The sequence below is a fragment of the Homarus americanus genome, unplaced genomic scaffold, assembly GCF_018991925.1.
Source record: "Homarus americanus isolate GMGI-L3 unplaced genomic scaffold, GMGI_Hamer_2.0 scaffold52806, whole genome shotgun sequence".
Classification (NCBI taxonomy): domain Eukaryota; kingdom Metazoa; phylum Arthropoda; class Malacostraca; order Decapoda; family Nephropidae; genus Homarus; species Homarus americanus.
Window position 1 is genome coordinate 5197727 of NW_024720773.1, and position 22873 is coordinate 5220599.

General features: G+C 35.9%; 1 protein-coding gene across 1 annotated transcript; it reads left to right on the forward strand.

The window, feature by feature from the left end:
- The first annotated feature begins 7158 nt into the window (after positions 1–7158).
- LOC121860924 (platelet-activating factor acetylhydrolase IB subunit alpha2-like) lies at positions 7159–22772 on the forward strand. Its single transcript, XM_042358301.1, has 5 exons — positions 7159–7386; positions 13341–13547; positions 14042–14164; positions 16441–16542; positions 18414–22772. Exons 1-5 carry the CDS (start codon positions 7321–7323, stop codon positions 18645–18647), a joined length of 732 nt encoding a protein of 243 aa, XP_042214235.1. The 5' UTR covers positions 7159–7320; the 3' UTR covers positions 18648–22772.
- Positions 22773–22873: the final 101 nt, after the last annotated feature.

Genomic DNA, 22873 nt, shown 5'->3' on the forward strand with positions numbered 1-22873 from the left:
TTACCCTCATAAAAACATATTTCTCTGCACTCCAGAACCTCGTTAATTACATGCCTAATGTAGAGGCTGCTCACGTTCATCCACCATGGGTAAAATTCTTCTCTAGTTGACTCCTTCATCCACAGCTCCAAGGTGAACCCATCAGACGAAGAATGTCCCCGGGCTCCTATCACACACCATACAGTATGCTTCTTTATGCTCAGGTTGGGTCAGTCGAAGACTTATCGAACACGACCTACAGTTGAATATATTGACTAAGACACAGTTGATCCTCTCCCTCAGAGGACATTAAACCAAGTGATTGTGTATGATTCTCAATCTGCCCCTTTACCCCTCTCTTCCTCTCATCCTAAATAACTTCCTTTAGCCCAATATGACGTCCTGTAGACTCGTGTTGGTTTAACCCTTTGACGAAGACAGTTTAACCCTTTGTCGAAGACAGTTTAACCCTTTGACGAAGACAGTTTAACCCTTTGACGAAGACAGTTTAACACCTTTGACGAAGACAGTTTAACCCTTTAACGAAGACAGTTTAACTCTTTAACGAAGACAGTTTAACCCTTTGACGAAGACAGTTTAACCCTTTGACGAAGACAGCTTAGCCCTTTGACGAAGACAGTTTAACCCTTTGTCGAAGACAGTTTAACCCTTTGACGAAGACAGTTTAACCCTTTGACGAAGACAGTTTAACCCTTTGACGAAGACAGTTTAACCCTTTGACGAAGACAGTTTAACCCTTTAACGAAGACAGTTTAACCCTTTGACGAAGACAGTTTAACCCTTTGACGAAGACAGTTTAACCCTTTGACGAAGACAGTTTAACCGACGATTTGACGAAGACAGTTTAACCCTTTGACGATGGTGGTTTAACCCTTTGACGAAGACAGTTTAACCCTTTAACGAAGAAAGTTTAACCATTTGACGAAGACAGTTTAACCCTTTGACGAAGACAGTATAACCATTTGACGAAGACAGTTTAACCCTTTGACGAAGACAGTTTAACCATTTGACGAAGACAGTTTAACCCTTTGTCGAAGCCAGTTTAACCCTTTGACGGAGACAGTTTAACCATTTGACGAAGACAGTTTAACCCTTTAACGAAGACAGTTTAACCATTTGACGAAGACAGTTTAACCCTTTGACGAAGACAGTATAACCATTTGACGAAGACAGTTTAACCCTTTGTCGAAGACAGTTTAACCCTTTGACGAAGACAGTTTAACCCTTTGACGAAGACAGTTTAACCCTTTGACGAAGACAGCTTAGCCCTTTGACGAAGACAGTTTAACCCTTTGTCGAAGACAGTTTAACCCTTTGACGAAGACAGTTTAACCCTTTGACGAAGACAGTTTAACCCTTTGACGAAGACAGTTTAACCCTTTGACGAAGACAGTTTAACCCTTTAACGAAGACAGTTTAACCCTTTGACGAAGACAGTTTAACCCTTTGACGAAGACAGTTTAACCCTTTAACGAAGACAGTAGCCATTTGACGAAGACAGTTTAACCCTTTGACGAAGACAGTTTAACCATTTGACGAAGACAGTTTCACCGTTTGACGAAGACAGTTTAACCTTTGACGATGGTGGTTTAACCCTTTGACGAAGACAGTTTAACCCTTTAACGAAGACAGTTTAACCATTTGACGAAGACAGTTTAACCCTTTGACGAAGACAGTATAACCATTTGACGAAGACAGTTTAACCCTTTGACGAAGACAGTTTAACCATTTGACGAAGACAGTTTAACCCTTTGTCGAAGCCAGTTTAACCCTTTGACGAAGACAGTTTAACCATTTGACGAAGACAGTTTAATCCTTTAACGAAGACAGTTTAACCATTTGACGAAGACAGTTTAACCCTTTGACGAAGACAGTATAACCATTTGACGAAGACAGTTTAACCCTTTGTCGAAGACAGTTTAACCCTTTGACGAAGACAGTTTAACCCTTTGACGAAGACAGTTTAACCATTTGACGAAGACAGTTTAACCCTTTAACGAAGACAGTTTAACCCTTTGACGAAGACAGTTTAACCCTTTGACGAAGACAGTTTAACCCTTTGACGAAAACAGTTTAACCATTTGACGATAGTGGTTTAACCCTTTGACGAAGACAGTTTAACCCTTTGACGAAGACAGTTTAACCATTTGACGAAGACAGTTTAACCCTTTGACGAAGACAGTTTAACCATTTGATGAAGACAGTTTAACCCTTTGACGAAGACACTTTAACCCTTTGACGATAGTGGTTTAACCCTTTGACGAAGACAGTTTAACCCTTTAACGAAGACAGTTTAACCCTTTGACGAAGACAGTTTAACCCTTTAACGAAGACAGTTACCATTTGACGAAGACAGTTTAACCCTTTGACGAAGACAGTTTAACCCTTTGACGAAGACAGCTTAGCCCTTTGACGAAGACAGTTTAACCCTTTAACGAAGACAGTTTAACCCTTTGACGAAGGCAGTTTAACCCTTTGACGAAGACAGTTTAACCCTTTAACGAAGACAGTTTAACCCTTTGACGAAGACAGTTTAACCCTTTGACGAAGCCAGTTTAACCATTAGACGAAGACAGTTTAACCCTTTGACGAAGACAGCTTAGCCCTTTGACGAAGACAGTTTACCCCTTTAACGAAGACAGTTTAACCCTTTGACGATGGTGGTTTAACCCTTTGACGAAGTCAGTTTAACCATTTGACGAAGACAGTTTAACCCTTTGACGAAGACAGTTTAACCCTTTGACGAAGACAGTTTAACCATTTGACGAAGACAGTTTAACCCTTTGACGAAGACAGTTTAACCCTTTGACGAAGACAGCTTAGCCCTTTGACGAAGACAGTTTAACCCTTTAACGAAGACAGTTTAACCCTTTGACGAACACAGTTTAACCATTTGACGAAGACAGTTTAACCCTTTGACGAAGACAGTTTAACCCTTTGACGAAGACAGTATAACCATTTGACGAAGACAGTTTAACCCTTTGACGATGGTGGTTTAACCCTTTGACGAAGACAGTTTAACCCTTTGACGAAGACAGTTTAACCCTTTGACGAAGACAGTTTAACCCTTTGACGAAGACAGTTTAACCCTTTGACGAAGACAGTTTAACCCCTTGACGAAGACAGTTTAACCCTTTGACGAAGGCAGTTTAACGATTTGACGAAGACAGTTTAACCCTTTGACGATGGTGGTTTTACCCTTTGACGACATTTTAACCCCTTGACGACGTTTTAACCCATTGAAGAAGACAGTTTAACCCTTTGACGACGTTTTAACCCTTTGAAGAAGACAGTTTAACCCTTTGACGGCGTTTTAACCCTTTGACGATGATGGCTTAACCCTATGACAATGATAGTTCAACCATTTGACAACGTTTTAACCCTTTGATGAAGACAGTTTAACCCTTTGACGACATTTAACCCTTTGATGAAGATAGTGTAACCCGTTAACGATGATTGTTTAACCCTTTGACGATGATGGTTTAACCCTTTAAACACAATGATTTAACCCTTTGACGATGTTTAACCATTTGACAAAGACAGTTTAACCCTTTGACGATGATGGTTTAACCCTTTGACGACGATGGTTTAACCCTTTGACGACGACGCTTTAATCCTTTGACGATGATTGTTTAACCCTTTGACGACGATGGTTTAACCCTTTGACGACGTTTTAATCCTTTGACGATGATGGTTTAACCCTTTGACGACGATGGTTTAACTCCTTTGACGACGTTTTAATCCTTTGACGATGATTGTTTAACCCTTTGACGACGATGGTTTAACTCCTTTGACGACGTTTTAATTCTTTGACGATGATGGTTTAACCCTTTGACGACGATGGTTTAACCCTTTGACGACGTTTTAACCCTTTGACGATGATGGTTTAACCCTTTGACGACGATTGTTTTAACTCCTTCAGGACTCAAAGGGTTAACACACAGTGGTGACTATTTCGCTAAAGACGCCTACGTATGTATGTATATGGCCCTGTTACGCCACTGTTACTGTGACGCTTTTGAAACGTTATTTAAAACAGTCTTATAGTAGGATTTTTACTTATGTTGCCACAATGTTATATCCAACATTAGTTAAGATCATAGTTAATTTTATTTAGTTAATGATATAATAGGTTAAATGTTAAGGTCAAGTCAGGTAAGGTCAGGTTAATGTTACGTAGGTGAAGGTTATGTTAGGTTAACGTTATTTCAGGTTAATATTACGTTAGGTTAAGGGTGTTTGGTTAAGGTTATGTTTGGTTAAAAATTTATAGTTTGATCACAAAAATAACCTCTTAAACGACCCAACACAAAACACTCCCATACACCTGCTGTTCTTCACATGCAAACTGGTTCCCGTTGTTGTCACTTACTGACACAACAGGTATGCTTCACTGAACCATACCTCCCATAAGTAACACATCAAAATAAAAATTGTATTAAAAAGAATGTGGATTTAGTAGCTATAGATATGAAAATAGTCTCATTAATATAAATAATCAGATAAATTTAATCTTACACTTATTACAAAGAGAAAGTAAATTACTTTAAGATTTGTATATGATGTAAAAACTATCTATTATGTTTTATAGTAACTTAAATAGATATAGAATCTATACTAGTATGATATTTTTACTGCGAATTTGGTTGGTAAGTCCACCAATGAGAGGCTGTTGTTCCGTCGGTCCATACCTGTTGTCCAAAAAATATTAACAACAAGGAACCAGTATTCTACAGCATACCTACGGAAAATTTTTAAAGGTTTGAAATGGGGAACAAAAGTTTGGTTAGGTTGATTCTGATTTGCTTGTATTAGCTCCAAATAACTTTTATTAGATAGATTTGGGTTAGTTTACAGAGGATCAGGTGAGAAATTATTATTATAGTTTTATTTTAACTTGAATTTAGTTAGAAGTAGGCTATCAAACAGGGAGGTACTACCCCCTGGGAAGATATTGGAAGCATAATGGTAGACCCAGCTGCCATATGGCATCACAAAAATTGTGACCAAGTCCCAGGTTGCTGACCTGACTTTCTGCCTCATTTACACACAATTGAAGGGTCTCAATTGTTTCTCTTACTTTGACGCCACAACATATGTATGGTTTCTCACACTTGATTTGTTTGTTTAAATTGTTTTCCATTTCTGACTTTATTTTTGGTTATTTTTTTTCTCCCCCAGTCGGTGACCTGTACCTGGGTGGGCCAATCAAGGTAAAATAAAAATAATAATAATGCGTCAGGTTAGTTTAGGCTTGGTTAAGTTCCCGTTACTTGTATTAACTCAAAATGACTTTCATTATATTGAGTTAGGTTACTTTAACAATAGTTTGCCCCAAAAATTCAAATGATTTATTTTACATTGAATTTAGTTAAGCATTATGTTACGTTAGGTTGGGTTTAATGTGAGTTAAAAATACAACATTTCTATTTGTTAGTTTAATGAGACACCCCACCTTATTTCACCTGAGTAGTAGACACCAGCGCTACTTGGAGAGTCAATTTATTTTAGTTTAGATAAGGTTAGGTTAGGTTGGGGTTTGTTAGGTTAGCTTGTTTAACCATCAGGTGAAATATACTAGTGTGCCTCTCAGGTGAAATAAGCTGGTATGCCTCATCTTCAGGTGAAATAAGCTGGAGTGCGTAATATTTAGGTGAAATAAGGCTGGTGTGCGTAATATTTAGGTGAAGTAAGCTGGTGTGGTAATCTTTGGGTGATCCGTTATCCCAGACCTTGGCCATAATAATATTTAACCATGAATTAACCTTATAATTGATTAGGTTTGGTTTAGGTCATGTCAGGTAAGGTAATGCTAAGGTTACATTATGTTAATATTATGTCAGGGTAAGGTTGTACTGTATTATGTTAACGTTATATTACGTGAAATGTTAAATTAAGGTAAGATTAAGGTTGTGTTAGGAGAACATTATGTTTTTTGTTAATGCTATAGTTTGTTTAATATCAACTTAAGGATATGTTGAGACAATATTAGGTAAAGTTGGTTAGGGTTATGATAGGTTAAGGTTGTGTTAGGTTAATATATAAGATAAGGGTTATGTTAGGTTACCGTTACTTTAGGTTAGTATTAGGCATATGGACGTGTGCATAAGTTTTTCGTCACGTTTCTAGAACTGTATTTAAGTTTAATGAAACATTATTGCAACGAAACTTCTGCCATACAGAAAAATGTTCCAGTGCCTGTATGTTCTAATATGACTGTTTAATAAAGCTGAATTATTAGCTGGGTACCAATACAAGAAAGATTCAAATAACTTGCGGTAAATAATGACAATTTTTTTTTATATGAGTTGATGTTTCCTCAATATATATATATATATATATATATATATATATATATATATATATATATATATATATATATATATATATATATATATATATATATATATATACTGTGTGTGCTAATAGTTAAGTAGCTCAATGATCATGTACACTGATCAAGCAAAACAAAAAACAAGTGCTACAGCCGCCATGTTTGTTGTGAGGCGAAGTGGCTATTTTCGCCAAATATAGCTAGATATTTTATTATATAATTAATCTGCTCATTTACTGTTTCTCTGTTGAGAGTGAGTGTTATTTGCATAGGTTATGACTCTTAAAAAGACTCTCAAAAGCATTTTGTTGTTTTAGAATTGTTAAATCTTATTAAGCTTATATAATGAGGAATTTGTAGGTAATGGCAATACCATCACTGTTTTGGTACGTGAAATATTCTAAGACACAAGTTTTAAATATATTATTTTTCATGTATTTTATTAAACAAGACATGAAATATTCACATTGCTCATCGCAAAATCTATAGCACTTTTCGAGCTCTAAATATAGTGGGCATACTTAACTATTATAAGTCGACGTGAGTTTGATCAGAATGATTAATATTGAAATGCACGTTTATTTACTTCTATAATTTTGATCAGATCTCTGAAAAGGACAAACGAAATTCCCAAAACAGGTAAATTCCTACATCTAGTCAAACAAATTTAGATGTTGCGTCGATAATTAACTAAAATGATCGGTTTATTAAGCAATTTCTCATCAAATTATCTACACAGTAATAATTAAACAATAAACTGCCTTTCAGTGTATCACCATTGAATTATTGTTGCCATGGCAATGGTGACCACAGCAGCAGCCCTGGCTACAGCAGCAGCAATAGTGGCGTGACTGGCGAGTCGCTGGCGATATCCCGCCACCACAAGTTGTCATCCGCTGGGAGAGAGTTGCGTCTGTTGGTGTTGGAGGCCTCACCTGGGTACTGTGTTGTTGGAGAACAGGTTCCGTGGTGCTGGTGGCGTCACGATGAACCCAGCAGCGGTGCCCACACCCCTCGAGGATGTACAGGGGGATGGGCGCTGGCTCAGCATGGTAGGTGCTCAATAGGGCGGGGACCAGCCTGCACTTTTGGCTTGGGGATGACTAATAATTTCTTCCACAGCTCTGTACTATTGACTTTTTAGAGAGATCTGCTTTATCATTAGTTTTCATGTAAATTACGGCAAAAGGCAACTTATAGTACAGAGGAGAAACTTCCATCCGATAAGTTAGGCATTCACTGAATAAATGCAGAAGTGTTAACTATACCGTACTGCTGTCTGAAAACTGAATACTTTGGTGTGGTTGTTGTCATTCAGACCCTCTTGTAACTCAGATCACATCCTAGTGGACACCTTACATACAATCACATCTTCAGTGTGGCATAACTTCCGATGCCCCAGCACTTTATTAATGCATTTTATGAACATGTCCATCCCACCTCAGAAAGTGGTTGTAAAGTATCCCAGAGGACCCAGACCACACTGACCCCATTGTACTTAAACACCAGAACTTGTCAGAATATACTGTAAAGTTCACCTAAACACTGGGATCTATCTTTGTATCAGAATCTACCATTGCCTGTAAGCTTCGGCCTAAGATAGGTTGACAATAGAGTGCTTAGAAGTTCCTGTTATATTAAGGCAGAGACTTGTGTCATATACTGTACAGTACTTAAGTTGGTAATTAAGTTTAACAGTATTGTCATATACAGAATTATTTAAGGTATTATTGCATTTTCACACCCCACATTCCTATCCCTAATCTATTATCATATTCTAATAAGATGTCTAATTATAAGATAATTTTCTTCTATTACATTACCAGCGCAAATGTATATTAACGTAGATAGCGTATCCAAAATTTTCTCTATTTTATTCCATTAATCCTCTGCCATTATCGCCTACCTCACCTCCCACACTGCGTGTCTCCTTCATAAATCATCACGCGCATGCGTTCCCGTACACGTCACGCGGTTTAATTCGTGGTATTTTTGGCCCAATCAAATTCGATTTTTATTTTGGGTCATATTTCCAAATTCAGATTCATTTCCAACCATGGAAGTCTGCGATTGGTGTCACTTCAATTATATGGAGCTGATTGCGAGTTTTTTGAAAAAAACGAAGAAACTATAGCATTTTTTTGATCCCATGGTGTTCTCCCGTCCTCAGTAAAGTGTTCTAAGTGCAAGAACGAATGTAAATATCGTCAAGACCAACATATGTGGCATTGTGGTAACTCCTCCCTTATCCCAAAGACAAAGAAGAGACGGCCAATAAGGTAAGAAATAAGTGATTCCATCATATGGTGAGTCAGTTAGGTTAGGTTTGGTTTATGTTTTTCTTTTTTTTTGTGTGTGTGTATTTTGTATTCGATTAGCCATTATTTTTTTTTTTGAAAACGCCCCACGAAAAAAAAAGGCCATTTTCCGACGGAAATGAAGGTCACAATTGGTTTAAACACACATAAATACACTAGAAAAATATATTTTTTACTGTCTAACAGAGTTAAGTGCTCTTATGCAAATTTACCTTATTTAATTTCACTCTGTACCGACTATAGTCTTAAGCACAAGAATTGCAAATGAAAAAAAATGGTTAAAGTGCAACTTGCAACAATAAAATGGGTAATACTTTGTGACATTGGCTCTTGAGAAGAAGTAACTCGAGGAAATTTTTTATATAGAAGGAAACTTACATCTTGAATAAAAAAGATATAGAGAAATTGCAACATTCTTATTTTTGTCTTTCCCATGTTTTTGTCCAGAACACGAATCTACATTGGCACAGGAGCTTCCTGGGACAAATATTTCATAGACATTAGTGCTTCTTTGGCAGCAACTTAGGAACATATTTGTATAGACGATTCTAAATTCTTTAAGTTAATAATATACAGTACCACCATTTCACAAAGATTTGCAAAAAGTTTTGTGATATTAATTCGGGATTTTGCCTTGGTTGTGTTTCATACCTAAATAGCGTACTCACTTCTCCCTCATTAAACAAGATGATATATTGTAGATAAGGTAAACCAACCAAACCTACCTAACCTGCCAACCCAGGGATGGAAGTCCATTATTATTGGTCAGGATAGGTAGGTTGGTTGGTTACAGTGTTATTTTAATATCTTACCTTATTGTCAACAGGAGGAAGAATGCGAACATCATGTTCCAAGTTTGCACAGACCGTATTTACTTCTAACAAAGACAAGGGAAAAACAAAAGTAAGAAAGTTGCAATTCCTCCACCTTTTTTTGGATATTAAAGAGGTGAGAAAGAAGTTTTCTTGTATAGAAAATTTCTAAAGTTGTTCCTTCTCATGAGGCAGTGTCATAAAGTATTACTAATATATTATATACCAAATGCTGTACTCCTTTTAATAGAGGCAATTTTAAGAAGATTTGGCATTCCCAGCACAGTACTGTCCCTTAGATTTATTTCTATTCCTTTGGTTTGGCAAATTGTAAAAAATTCTCGCTGAACTACGGTATGTCAGATTTGGGCAGAAAGTAATAGCTGAACACAATATATTTTCATGTTTGGTGGTACAGGTACTCACACTTTTCTTTCTGGTAAATATCACACATGGTCCAGTGATAGATTTTGTCAGTTTGACAAACCATCGAAAGCATTAGGCTACTGCATACGTGCCACTTATCGAGTACAGTATTGTAATGAGAATAACAAAGTTTATCTTGGAGTTGATTCTAATAAGTGAGAAGAATCTTAAGTTTATAAGTCCACACACCTTAATTTGGTTTTCACCAAAATCTGTTAAATGAATTACCCGGTTGGAATGAAAATGATGTTAAAGTAGCCCACACCGATTCTTTCTACTACCGTACGTACCTCCAAAACTAAGATGACCCCCATCTCTCACTACTGCAGTGTAGATCCAAAGATAACAAGTTAACAATACTGTATTGTATAGTACTGTAATCGATTCAGTACGGTCCTGGATATAATTGCTATCTTTCACTGGCACATTTCAAATGATACTGACAAAATGGAGGGTGCATTGTTTGCAGATCAGGAGATATTAAGCAATCTGGTTCAGATCTGTTCTGGGATGTAAATGATTTTTTTTTTCTGAGTGAATGGACAGGTATAAACCATTACCTTAGCTGCTTGTGGTGTGAATACCAGAGCACATACAGTATTTAGTTTCCTTTTTATGGTTTTGTGGATTAAAAAATCAAACTCCTCAGAAGAGAAGCTTGTTGAAATACAACACCAACCTCTAGTTTAGACCAACATATTGGTAGAGATTGAAGGGTTCCAAGAGTCACTCTAAAAGTTAGGCCATAAATTTTGAGTGAGAGTGATGGGTTCTCATAGGTTCACTGGGAAAGTTGAAAGTGTAAGATGCAACCAGCTTAACTGGGGTCTGTTTGGATACAGGTAAATGTAGAAACTGTTTTAGGTACAGAACTGTACTACTGTACTGTATTAAGTTCCACAGACTGGGGTAATGCTCTGGCTGATACCCATTCCATTCAGGCAAACTGGAAGGTTTTTATAGCCAATTCTCCTGAAAAGAGACAAGGATGAAGATAAAATACACTAGGTATACTGGTAAGTGGTGCAGTGTAGTACTGGACTACCTTCATAGGTTGGAGGGGCATAGAGTAAACCCTCCCAATACTGGATTTATTTTTGCCAGCCCTGTCCATTATTGGGAGTAGTATTCCCTTAATTGGAGGGTTTTTTTTTTCTCTCCTGTGCATACAAAAAATAATGGACTAGAATATAAATTTCACACATAATTTCCATCCATCAAAATGCACATCTTTTCTGGAATGAATACTGTAAATAATAAGTTTATAAGTCCACCAGGCTTTGCAGGTTATGTGGAACATATGCTTGTCCCGGGCAAGTGACATGAAATTTACTTGTCCATATTTTTTTTTTCAGGGGGAAAGTTAATTAAACATATTGAAACATTAAAATTTATAGTGTGTCACAGATCACCCATGTCTGTCTAGATACCTTTTACCCTCACCCTTTTCCATCCAGTGGACAATTGCAGCGTCTGGCTGGTGTCAGGGGTAATTACCCTTGTCTTGTGATGTGTTAACTCCACACCTGCAGGGTGTGTGGGGAGGATTTAGGTTGTACCTGTAATTATCCTACCTTAACTACCACTCCCATTCTATAATCTGGTGTTTGAACTGCTCAGTCATGTACCAACTGACGACATGGTCAATAATGGAAAGTCACTCCCATTAATGGATTTTACAGGTTTTGCCTGCTAATGATCCTGGACAAAAGGCATCTGTTATTGGGAATATTCAGACATTATTGAGAAGGTTTAGTGTATATGTAGCTGTACATTATATATACTACTGTATACCATATTTGAGTACCCCTGTGAAAAATGTCTTAGCACTTCTGGAGCCAAATTTTTTTTTTTTATACTTTTATACTTTTACTTTTATCCTCTTCACCACTGATCGGCTCGTTAGCCATTTGGGTTGTCGGTCACGTCTCTGTTACACACTGTTGGCAAGTACTGGGCATGCACCTACTCCTGAATGTACCTGAACCTGCTCCAGTGTTAGTCAAGTCTGATCTTGAAACAGCTCACACTCGGTACCATCACAACACTCTCTGGCTGGTTGTTCCAAGAGTTCACAATTCTCACTCTGAAAAAGTTTGCCCTCACAGTTTTTTTTTTCAACTTGCGGCTACTTCAACCTTGAGCTATGACCCCTTGTGGGGCGGGCATCCACCAGCTCCAGGTATGGACACTCGATTGAGTAGTGCCCTCTGAGATGTTTATACACCTCAATTAGGTCCCCCTTTGATTGTCTGTAGTGTTAGCTATGTATTATATTTGTCAAACCTTCCTTTTTCAGACCCAATTGATAGATAACCAGTTATGGCATAAACAATGGGAGCAAAAGTTCCTTTAAGTCATATACAGTAGGTAACTGTACTTAAAAGTAAACAGTGCGCTCTGGGATAATTTGAATCCCATAGTCCCGAGCGAGTACTTTTGTCTCCCTCAGCCATACAGAAAGTGAGGCATCCAGTCATGGGGCGTGTAGCTACCACTACAAAAATTTTAGCCCTTCCCGGCCATTCACGATCTCTGAGACATTTGTCATGGACCAGCATTCCTTTCCTACTGCTATGTGCTGTATACCAACAGTGCCATACAGTATTGTCTTGCTCACAAAGTAACAGTATCCCCGCACTTCTTTTTAGGGAATATAAAAATACATTACAGGTACAATAATCTCCTGAATTACACATCACTTTTTCTCCATGATTATTAAAAGCAAACTTAATTTAATAGTTTATCATGAAAAGTTTTCCTTTTTATTCTCACTTGACTGTTGTTTACATGCATACCACTATAATTTTATGTATTTACCAATTATAATATTAATTATTTGTCTATATACCAGCATAATATGGGGGTCATAAGCTACAAAATATCAAATAAATGAAAAATAATTCTGTATTAATTCGAGTTATATTAATTTAATTTTTTTAAAACTTTAACTGCATATTTTTGCTTTTTTGGGGGTCACTGGCATTTTTCGCTCAGGACGTCTATGGCTTTAGGGTCAGGAGGTCATGAGGTTAGAATTCAAGATCACAGCTTATGGTATTTGGATCTTACTGGTTAAAAAGGGTGGCCTCATTTGAGTTGACACAATCCTTGCATGCATCTTGGTGAATGGATGAGAATGGTTGTCGGCAACACAGTGAGAAAAATAGGTAATCTGTTATCATAGCAACTGATTGGGGTAGGATGGAAGATTCAAAATGTGAAGTTAGGTTTCCTCATGTGAGGCACAACATACAACTTACAGTAGGTGTTCCTGGGTTTTGGTAAAGGTAAATTTACCCTATACAATACAGTACAGTACTGTATATGGAACTCAGTCCAGTATGTATCACACCTCTTTTATTGTTCTGTTTTATGCATCAATGTTTAGTGATATTTATACAGAAGAGCTGATATGAAATTTTATTTTATTTTTTTATATTTTTTCAGCACAATAGATTTGTGAACCAAGCAAGAGAAAGTGAGCCTGATGTTGTGTTTGTGGGTGACTCATTAGTGGCCAGCCTTCAGTCTACTGATCTATGGGAGAAGTGGTTTGCTCCCATGCATAGTCTCAACTTCGGTATTGGAGGTGACCAAACACAACATTGTCTTTGGAGACTTCGAAATGGAGAATTGGAGTACATAAAACCGAAGGTAAGATTTAGTTGCTTGGTGACTACACACTTAGGAGGGTCACCAGTAGAGTACATGCAAGGGTGTCTAGGGTGGGGACCCTCCTGTCCCTGTGGAATCCCTGTCTATGAATCTCATGGCTGTGCCTTGGGGGGAAAGGCTTTATTCTACACTTAAAAAATTAATATCACTGAGATTGAATGTTGATATGACTTATCATTTTGTTTTTGCATCATCTTTCACTGCTTGTAGAAGAAATATATTACAGTATTGTACTTTGCTTAATGTATACAGTATTTATCATAAGAAAAGGGATAGCATCAAGAGAACATAATGCCTGGTTATGTACTCTGCTTTATACTGGAAGAAATCTACAACTGGTTGATGCCATGAAGGCTATTTGAAGGTGGTGGTAGGAAATGAATTTTCAATGTTGCTAATAAATTTCAAACTGTTTTGATATTGGTATTTGGAAATGACATGATAAGAATGACTACTGTACTGTACTCTTACAGGCAGTTGTGGTGTTAGTGGGGACCAATAACCATGGACATTCAGCTGCTGAAGTTGCTGGAGGTATTACAGAAATTTGCCAGACAATTAAGGAAAAACAGCCAGAATCCTATATAATTGTTCTTGTAAGTAATTTGTACTTTTTTGTATTGAACTGTACCAGTATTTTCATTTCTCCCTAGTGCATGTTCTTTATAGGAAAAGTAAACCTTCAATATTCACAATACAGATATATAAGTTTGTATTGTCAATATAATTTATTGCGATGAACTAATTTAGATTATAATTTCCAGTTCTATGCTGTTTCCTATGCCACAGATGGTGCTAGGAGTTATAAACAAAAACTTAATACAGTAAAACCCCCACAATTCATACTCCCCTAATTCAAAATCACTCATAATTCGTAATGTTTTCCTATTACGAAATACAGGTATGTTACAATTTTTGTAATATTTGGGAAAATTTCAAATTGAGACATTTACAAATATGTATGGATGCGACCATTCGGTTCACTGTAAACAAGAACTGTAAACGCGTGTCGGTCAGATCACGTCTGTGGCCTTGCGTGTGAGCTATTTCCACCAGTTTTTCCATCATTGCCTAGTGTTTGTGCCATTTTGTCTGATAACCCTAAATCTGGTACTGTCCTGTACTTAGAAATGTTTAAATTTTGATTGGGGGCAGATAACAGAGAAGTACCATTGTTTTGTTTATTTTTCCCTCGAGTCTGTGTCCATCATAATTTATAAAATCTCGTAATTCGTAAAGGGTAGAGCCTCTATTATTTCGAATTATGGGGGTTTTACTGCCACAGATCAAGGAGGCCAACAAAATCTTATATTATATTACAGTGTAGAGTTAAATTAGTGGTTTAAAGGGTAATAAAAATTATCTGTAGCTAACACCAGACAAAGGACACGGTAAACGTGGTCTGGGTAAGGCTAGTTATGTTTGGCTCTGGGAACATTGAAGATTTCTAGACATACTACCATGAATTGCTTACCACATCACACTGTCACTACCCTTCATTCCTCATTACTAATTTAATACATTATAGATACAGTACACTACAAGTATATGATGTACAGGAATACAAGAGGAAAATTAGCATCATATCAGGGCCATAGACCGACCTGGCAGCTGACACTTCTGGTTCAACTGCTACCAAATAGAATTTAAAATTGGTGGAAGATTTAAAAGCTACCATAAAATAAAAAAGTACATTATCTCGTAATTATTTCAATTCAAATCACAAAAAACATATGAATTTGTGAAAATGCACTGCAATTTTTCATTTTGAAAATATAAATGTCAGCAGAAGAATGATAAATCTGCAGGTCTGCTGATAGAATCAGTAAAAGCAACAATGTTATCGCCCCAGGCTTCAGGAATTAAATGCCACTACTTTCATAGTTTCATCCTGTACTATGAATATTTTTAAGGTTTTCACAGGATATTCTACTAGAAATTCAAAATGCTACTTATATGTAGGTGGCAAAGGCACTGAGAAAGATAGTACAGGTAGTGTCTGCTAAAATCATCAACTGCATGGCTTACCTCATTTTTTCTTTTTTTTCCAGAATTTTTGTATTGCCACTTCTTCTAAATGTTTGATGAAATGAAATGGCAAGTGGAGCTTTCACAAAAGTTAAAATGTCAGAATTCATATGTAAGAGGATTGGTAAAGACAGTCTCAAAATGTTTAGAGTCGAAGCCAAGGTCACTATCCCACACATTATAGTGACACTTTGATAGATTGGAATAAGTAGCAAGAGTTTGCTGAGATAGTCAGGGAACTAATGAACACAAAAGGGAATATACTGTAAAGATAAATGTATTAATGCTAATTTTATAGATAAATCAGTTGTAATTGTGTGCCTGACTGGTTTGATTAAAGTAAGGGGGAAGGTGGCCAAAGAAAAAAAAAGAAGACTTTTTTAATGAGGAATTTTAGCTTTCATTTTGGTTCCCTCGCATTTATGTTGAACATTAACATTTTATTTTTCACAAAATATTTTGAACCAAGAGTTAAATGTCAGTAAAATAATTAAGATGCAGAAGCCCTCTTTCAATATAACCAATGTAGTGCTTTTCTCAAAATCTTATTGTCATCTCCAAAATCACAAAACTGACATCTTAAAGTAATTGCTCATTGTTTAGCCTTGCTCTGTGGGGAATTTGGATAATTTTTATTTTAACCTAAGTACCACTAGCTTTATACTGTACAGGAGTATGTAATAATATTAAAACAGGTCTTGAAGTATTTTGGTGATGCTGTACTGAACTGGCTGCCATCAGTAGGTTGTGTCCAGTTAGCCCATAGAATTAAGAAGAGGATTCTTGTACTTCAGATGATTAATGTGTTCTCATTAGTGATTGTGTATAAACTTTGGTGTTCCAGACACTTCTACCCCGAGGAGAAAAACCTAACCCCCTGCGCGAAAAGAACAGTCAAGTCAATACTCTCATTAAGGAAGCTTTACGTCAAATTGAATTATGCCAGGTTAGTTATTAGAATGAGTTTAAATGTGTTGTGTGATGGTGTTGTCCACTTGTCTGGTATCTTTGTTTTCAGTTCCTCAAAAACTAAAGTCAACATCTGTTAACTTGATATTATGGTTGCCATTAAGTACACAAGGTCTACAAATTTGAAATTTCTGTGCCTTATAAAAATTATGACAGTCCTTATGGTCTTGTGTGTTGAAACAGTCCTTATGGTCTTGTATGTTGAAATACTGTACAGTACAGTATTCCAAAATTACTCTGCCTATTAACTTTAAACTTAGTAGCAGTGATCACCATTTGACAACCTAATTTTTTGTTTGCATTTTGTTTAAAACTAGTTGGGCCTTCAGCACTAGTCCTTGTAGGAGTGATTACAAGTCAATGGACATTTGACCACGGTTACTTCAGTACAGTACTTTCAATAATCTGAATACAGTATGTTTGATTAATATATAAAACACATGAAAATGCTGCTGTTAATTTCTGTGAAATTTTCCTTACTGTTGGAAATAAATTTATTTTAGTATATTAACACATTCTCAATATTTCTTATTACTATCATCAATATTGTTGAAAATAATTGTGCAACTTTGTTAAACAATTATTGACCAGCATACAGTACAGTATGTTGCCCTGTAAGATAACACTCTTAAGGTCCTCCTGCACTGTTATATTTTATTGTATTCTTTTTTTTTATCTTTCTTAGATACCTTGATCTACTTTACACAAAAGTGGGAAGTAGTTAAGCTAATTACTAGATACACAATTACTACAATAGAATGAATCACCTTATGTAATTTGTGTACTGTATAATTATTTTGACTTCTAGATCCTTTCTTGTTAATGCTATGTGAATTATTTCTTATAATTCAGTTACTTTTGAAAGAGTTTTGCTCACTCACCTCTGGGAGAGGAAAGGATTATTTAAAAGATTCTTTTCTAAGGTGACAGAAACTAGACACATATCCTCAGAGACTGTTAATTAAGTTTCATCATACAGTGATGGTTGTTGGTAGACTTATTGTACCTGATACTATTATTAAGTTACTTCTGTAGGAGGGTACTGTACTTTTTGTCTCTTCCTTGGTATTATTCTACATTCACCAAACTCATAATTTATCTTCAGTATCCAAAGTCTGTAATTTTTGACTAATTATTTGAAGTTCCAAACATCATTTGACTGAATGTGTCACCTGATTAGTTAGCTCACCTGTTTGTTATTTTGGTGATTATTAGTTTTACACAGAGACCAAACCAGACTCTAGAGTGTGATACTGGTACTGTACAGTATCAGTTCTGGTGTTTTCATAAACTTATAATTAATATTTATAACCACTCGATAACACTGCCAAGTGGTGAAAACATTGTCCAGATAATATTAATTTTATTGTTACAGATTTTTTATGAAACTTTAATGAGAGTACAGTACAGTACTGTACTATACTGTATGTACTGTATATCATTACTTTAAAGTGTGCAACATTAAATTGAAGTGTCTAAATATGTATCATCACTATACAACTACAGAACACTAGTTTTCAGATAATTAGGCCACTCATTAGGTCCATCTTTTGTCCACACAGCATAAACAAATTTGTGAGTTATTTAGTTATTTTGACACAAGATTGGGGAGAGATATTGTACTGCTAGTATTAATTCTTACCTGGTACTTGTATCACTCAAAAATTACCTGTTAAATAGGGATTTGGTCTCAGAGCACTAGACTGCTAACCTATTTTGATAACTACTCTGCCAACATAGTCATTGTGGCCATTATGCACAATGGAAATGTTTGAAATGGAGTGATATATTTTGTTTCATATTCTCCATGATGTAGTGTACATCATCATAGCTTGCTTATTTTCACAGGTGGTTAATATTGATCGTGAGTTGGTCTTAGGAGACGGAACGATAGATCACCGAGACATGTACGACTATTTGCACCTTACATCCCAGGGTTACCGACGTGCCTTTGAGCCAGTCTTCATGCTTCTGACCAATTTATTGCAGGAAAATGATACTGCAATCCTCAATGATGCTGCTCTTGCATCTCCAGCTTCAGATAATCCCCCAGCAGACAACCGTGGATCTTGTGCCGAGTAACTTGTATATGGCACCAAACCGGTCTATCTACAGATGAACACCACTGCCCTGGTTTCTTGACAACCTCAGACATGACATCATATGCTTGTAACACTGCTGCTTTATATTCTAGGCCCCAGAAATATGCTGATCTACTTTTTGTCACATGTGCATTGTTGTTTGTCTGGCTTGCTTTAACCTTGTAGCACATTCTTCAGTCACCTAACTGTTAGCTAACTGCTCAATCTTGTCAGATTTTGTTAAGATTCTAGGTAAAGCTCCATGCAACGTAGCAGAGACCTTACTACATGTATGGTAACATACAGTAAATATACAACTACCCTCACTTATCATCTGCCATTAAGAAACACCATTCGTCTATCAAAATCTATTTCACTATGTCAGTACCATTCGTGTTCCTCTCTATTATTGCATTGTTTCTGCCTTTAAAGCATCACTAATCTTTTATTATTGCATGAAGTAGACATATAAAGCCATATGACTGTCAGCTTGCTTATATTATTTACTGTATTTTTTAAATGAACTTACAAAACTAGAGCACATGTTAACCAATTCTAAATTTTTTACTGAAAATTTCTTTATAAAGTTTTAGAAGAAACTTTAACTAACTTTAGTATTGAAAACTAATCTGTAGGTGAGGTTTGTGCATCAAAACTATATTTTTCATGGTGATACTAATTGGATTATTTTATTTTATTTATTAATTTATTTTTTCCTTTGTGTGGGAGTAGAAATTTCTGTGGGTATTAAATGTATGCTTTATTTTATGAATAATATATAAAGGGTCTGAGACATTCACAAAATGGTTATGGATGTACAATTTGGTTTGCACAATATCACAAAAAAAAGCTTTTGGTAGCTGGTAACTGAATATGGTTTGTGTCATGAAATTTCTTACTTGATCAGTTTCCATTGTAATGATGTTATTTATTATATAGACGGAGGCTGTATAAGCAGTAAATTTCTTTTGATATATGAGGAAGAGTTTGAGTTCAGTGATGCTTCTGTGTTTTTACTTCTGCCTGCATACTAGACAGTAATTACTGAGCAGTAATGAGTGATGCAGTTGTAACTGACGAGTTGTAAAATCATCAACTGTATTGTGCAGGAAGAACTTGGAGACTCGCAGTACAGTATGATGACTGCATGCAGCTTACAGGATATTTGAGAATCAGCTTATGCGAGGGGTTGTCAAAGTGCAGGGGTCCACCAGCTCCGGGTTTGTGGTGAACAACGCATTCCTAGAAACCAAAGTCTAGAACAGAAGGACTTGCTAAGCCTGTTCTTGTGATACAGTTTAAGTGATCTTATTTTCATTATTTAAATTTTTGTTATTACTAATGTTGTTACTTGTACATTTGCATTTCCTTTGTTTTATAATGCACTTGTGCAACTGCTTATTATTATTTTTTCATCATCAGTGTACAGGACAGTGCTGTGTGGTTTGGGTATAGGTACACAAGTTTTAGCAGTATACAAGTAAATTTGCATGTAATATTTGTATTAAGGAAGTGGATGTGAGTAGTATCTATTTTGTACACAGTATTTATTATATACAGAAAGATTTCTGTACAATATTTTGGCAATTAACATTGGGGCATAATATTTGTGTTGATGAAGGTGCTGAATCTAGTCTCAGTGAAATAGTTCATGGTCAGTCTAGTGCCTGCATACATGAACTGAGGAAAATGTTTGAATGAACCTTTGCTTCTTTAGGTGCACCCAATGTCATCAGTGTTCAATGATATTTAGTGAACTCTGGAGCTGTACCTACATTTTTGTACTTCTCACTTCCAGTACTATTGCTTCAGACTCAAATGATATTGAGGTACAGTTTAACTTTCCAACTGACAATGAATTTAATGATAAAGTGATAAGGACTTATTATTACATTGGTAATTGAGTGTAACATTCCACAAATAATCTACTTGATAATATAATATTATTATTTTTTTTGCATCTAAAATAATTTGGTAATGAAATGTTTATTCATATGTTCCATATGTGGAATATTAGTGCACCTTATTATGTTTTGATTTAGTAATTCAGCTTATGAGACAGATTTCATAATCAGATTGTCCTGTACTTTTAAGATAACCTAAGCTCAGTGTTTTTGACTGCAAATCACTGTACATGTATACCTATGTATTTACAGCTTGTTATAGAGAAAGGCTAGCAAGACATATACAGTACTGTAACAGAGTTCTGCTATTGAACTTATACATTATCAACCCATGTGACTGTTGCTGATCTAGTGCACCAATGATACTCTCATTTGGCACCCATTTTTAACAGCCAACTATAAACTGAATACAGTATTTATTTTTTGAAATTATTATTGGTTGTGTAGTTATTTTAAGGACTACAAGAGGTTTATCAAAATTTGCTAACCTCAGGCTTTACAGAAATATATAGTGGCAATATTTTTTTTACAGTGTTTACACAATTGCTAAAATGCTTAGCATGGCTATCAGTTGAGTCTTGTTCTCTTTAGTATAGGCAGAATGAAACCTGCCAGCTGGCAGACTAGTATATACAGAGCTCAGCATGATGCAGCATTGTCCTTCAGGTAGGAATTTTTCTCACCCCTTTGATGTTTTCATTCATCTTAGAAACCCAACTTCCTGCTGTGGTTTTCATTACCAAAGAATTCACTCTAAAGTTGAAGCATTTTTATGTTAAGTTAACCTCTCATTCACAGACGTTTACACGTGACATTAATTTCCAGGCATGCTAGTGGCGGAAGTTAATTAGGTTCAGTATGGCCAAGAAATTGGGTTTTTGTAGGAATTGTAATTGGTTTGAAGTTAATTATGTTTTAATGGGATCAGTTGAGGAATTGGACATGTCATATTGCTCACATATACTAAAGATTTAATTACAATTAAGAATCTCATAAGTTTAGTTCACTTTGCCATATAATAATGACAGACCTGAGGTGTTATGTCCAGGTTAGTTTGATGCACCTTATTCTCTCAGAAGAGTAATATATTTTATATTATTCAGGGTGTAACATCAACATTTTCCTCAAAGATGCATTTATGAATGTTAAAGAGATTTTTTACGTTCTATTGCCCACAGTCAGCTTTGAGTGGTAATTACGAGTCTGAATACTCTAATTATTTTCTTTTGGTGGTTCAATGCAGCCTGTCAAGGTTTAGGGGTAAACATATCTGTGTACATATCCAATTACTGTTTTCTCCTGACATCCTCCTAAGGAAGAAAAGGCCTAACTAGTTTCTAACATGAGGTGATTTTTATCTCTTCAAGGCCTAGAATGTTTTTCCAACAGCATGTTTACCCCAAATTATGGTAACAACAAATGTTAAGAAAAATTCCATTCTCAATAGTGTATATTTTTTATGCTGAAAGACTGAGCAAAATTTCTGTGTAGAATAATTTTTAAGCTCAAAGTTGTTAAGGTTAACTGATAATTAGCAGGATGTCCTCAAAGGTAATGCATTTATGACATGGTTTAGGTTGCTCTAAGAGAGCATTCATTTTAGACCGATAGTTGCTATGAATGATCACGTGTATGCACTCGCTGCTCTACTGTATTTAGTTTGATATTTATCTTTATACGTACACATGCCCAATTATAGTGCAGCTCACCCATTCTCTGTTCCTGTATAAAACTATACTATTAGACGAGTGTCAGTGCTGTACGGTGTGTGTTTCCTCCGAACCCGTGGTTCACTTTATTACGCAATGTACTGTACAGTACAGTACAGTATTCTATGTTTTGAATTATTACTTAGTGTCATTTATGACCAAAAGCATTCGTTCTCTTACTACTTGGTGTTGTCACAGGTCAATATTTTCACAAGAATCACAGTAGCTTCTTGTAATGCTTGTGGAGAATATATCACATTACTTGTAGTTTTTCTTTTTGAAAAACTTTAGCTGCCAGACTTTTATTACATGTGAGACTTTAAGTTGACATCCACCATGTTGCATTTTAGCTTTAATGATTCATTTAAATTCTGGTCTTCAGTTTAATTAAGTAATGACTACTATGCTTTACATTAAGAAGACAAAAGACACTGGTGGCAACACAGCAATGCTAACCTACAAAGGCTCTTGTGCACCTGTCTGTTTTATGTATAATTAAATTATTTACAGTTACTTTGTGTATTCTTTGAGTGTCCAAGTCTCTTATCTTTATGTTAATGTTGTGCAGTAATCCTGAGTAATTTTCAGAAAAACTTTGGAAGAATCACTTGAGT

What these genes read in the sequence shown, in the direction of transcription:
- LOC121860924 (XM_042358301.1), top strand. Translation starts at nt 7,321, where the DNA reads ATGAACCCAGCAGCGGTGCCCACACCCCTCGAGGATGTACAGGGGGAT. An exon ending in AATCCTATATAATTGTTCTT is followed by an intron (nt 14,165 to 16,440) that starts GTAAGTAATTTG and finishes TTGGTGTTCCAG; the next exon opens with ACACTTCTACCCCGAGGAGA. An exon ending in GTCAAATTGAATTATGCCAG is followed by an intron (nt 16,543 to 18,413) that starts GTTAGTTATTAG and finishes TTATTTTCACAG; the next exon opens with GTGGTTAATATTGATCGTGA.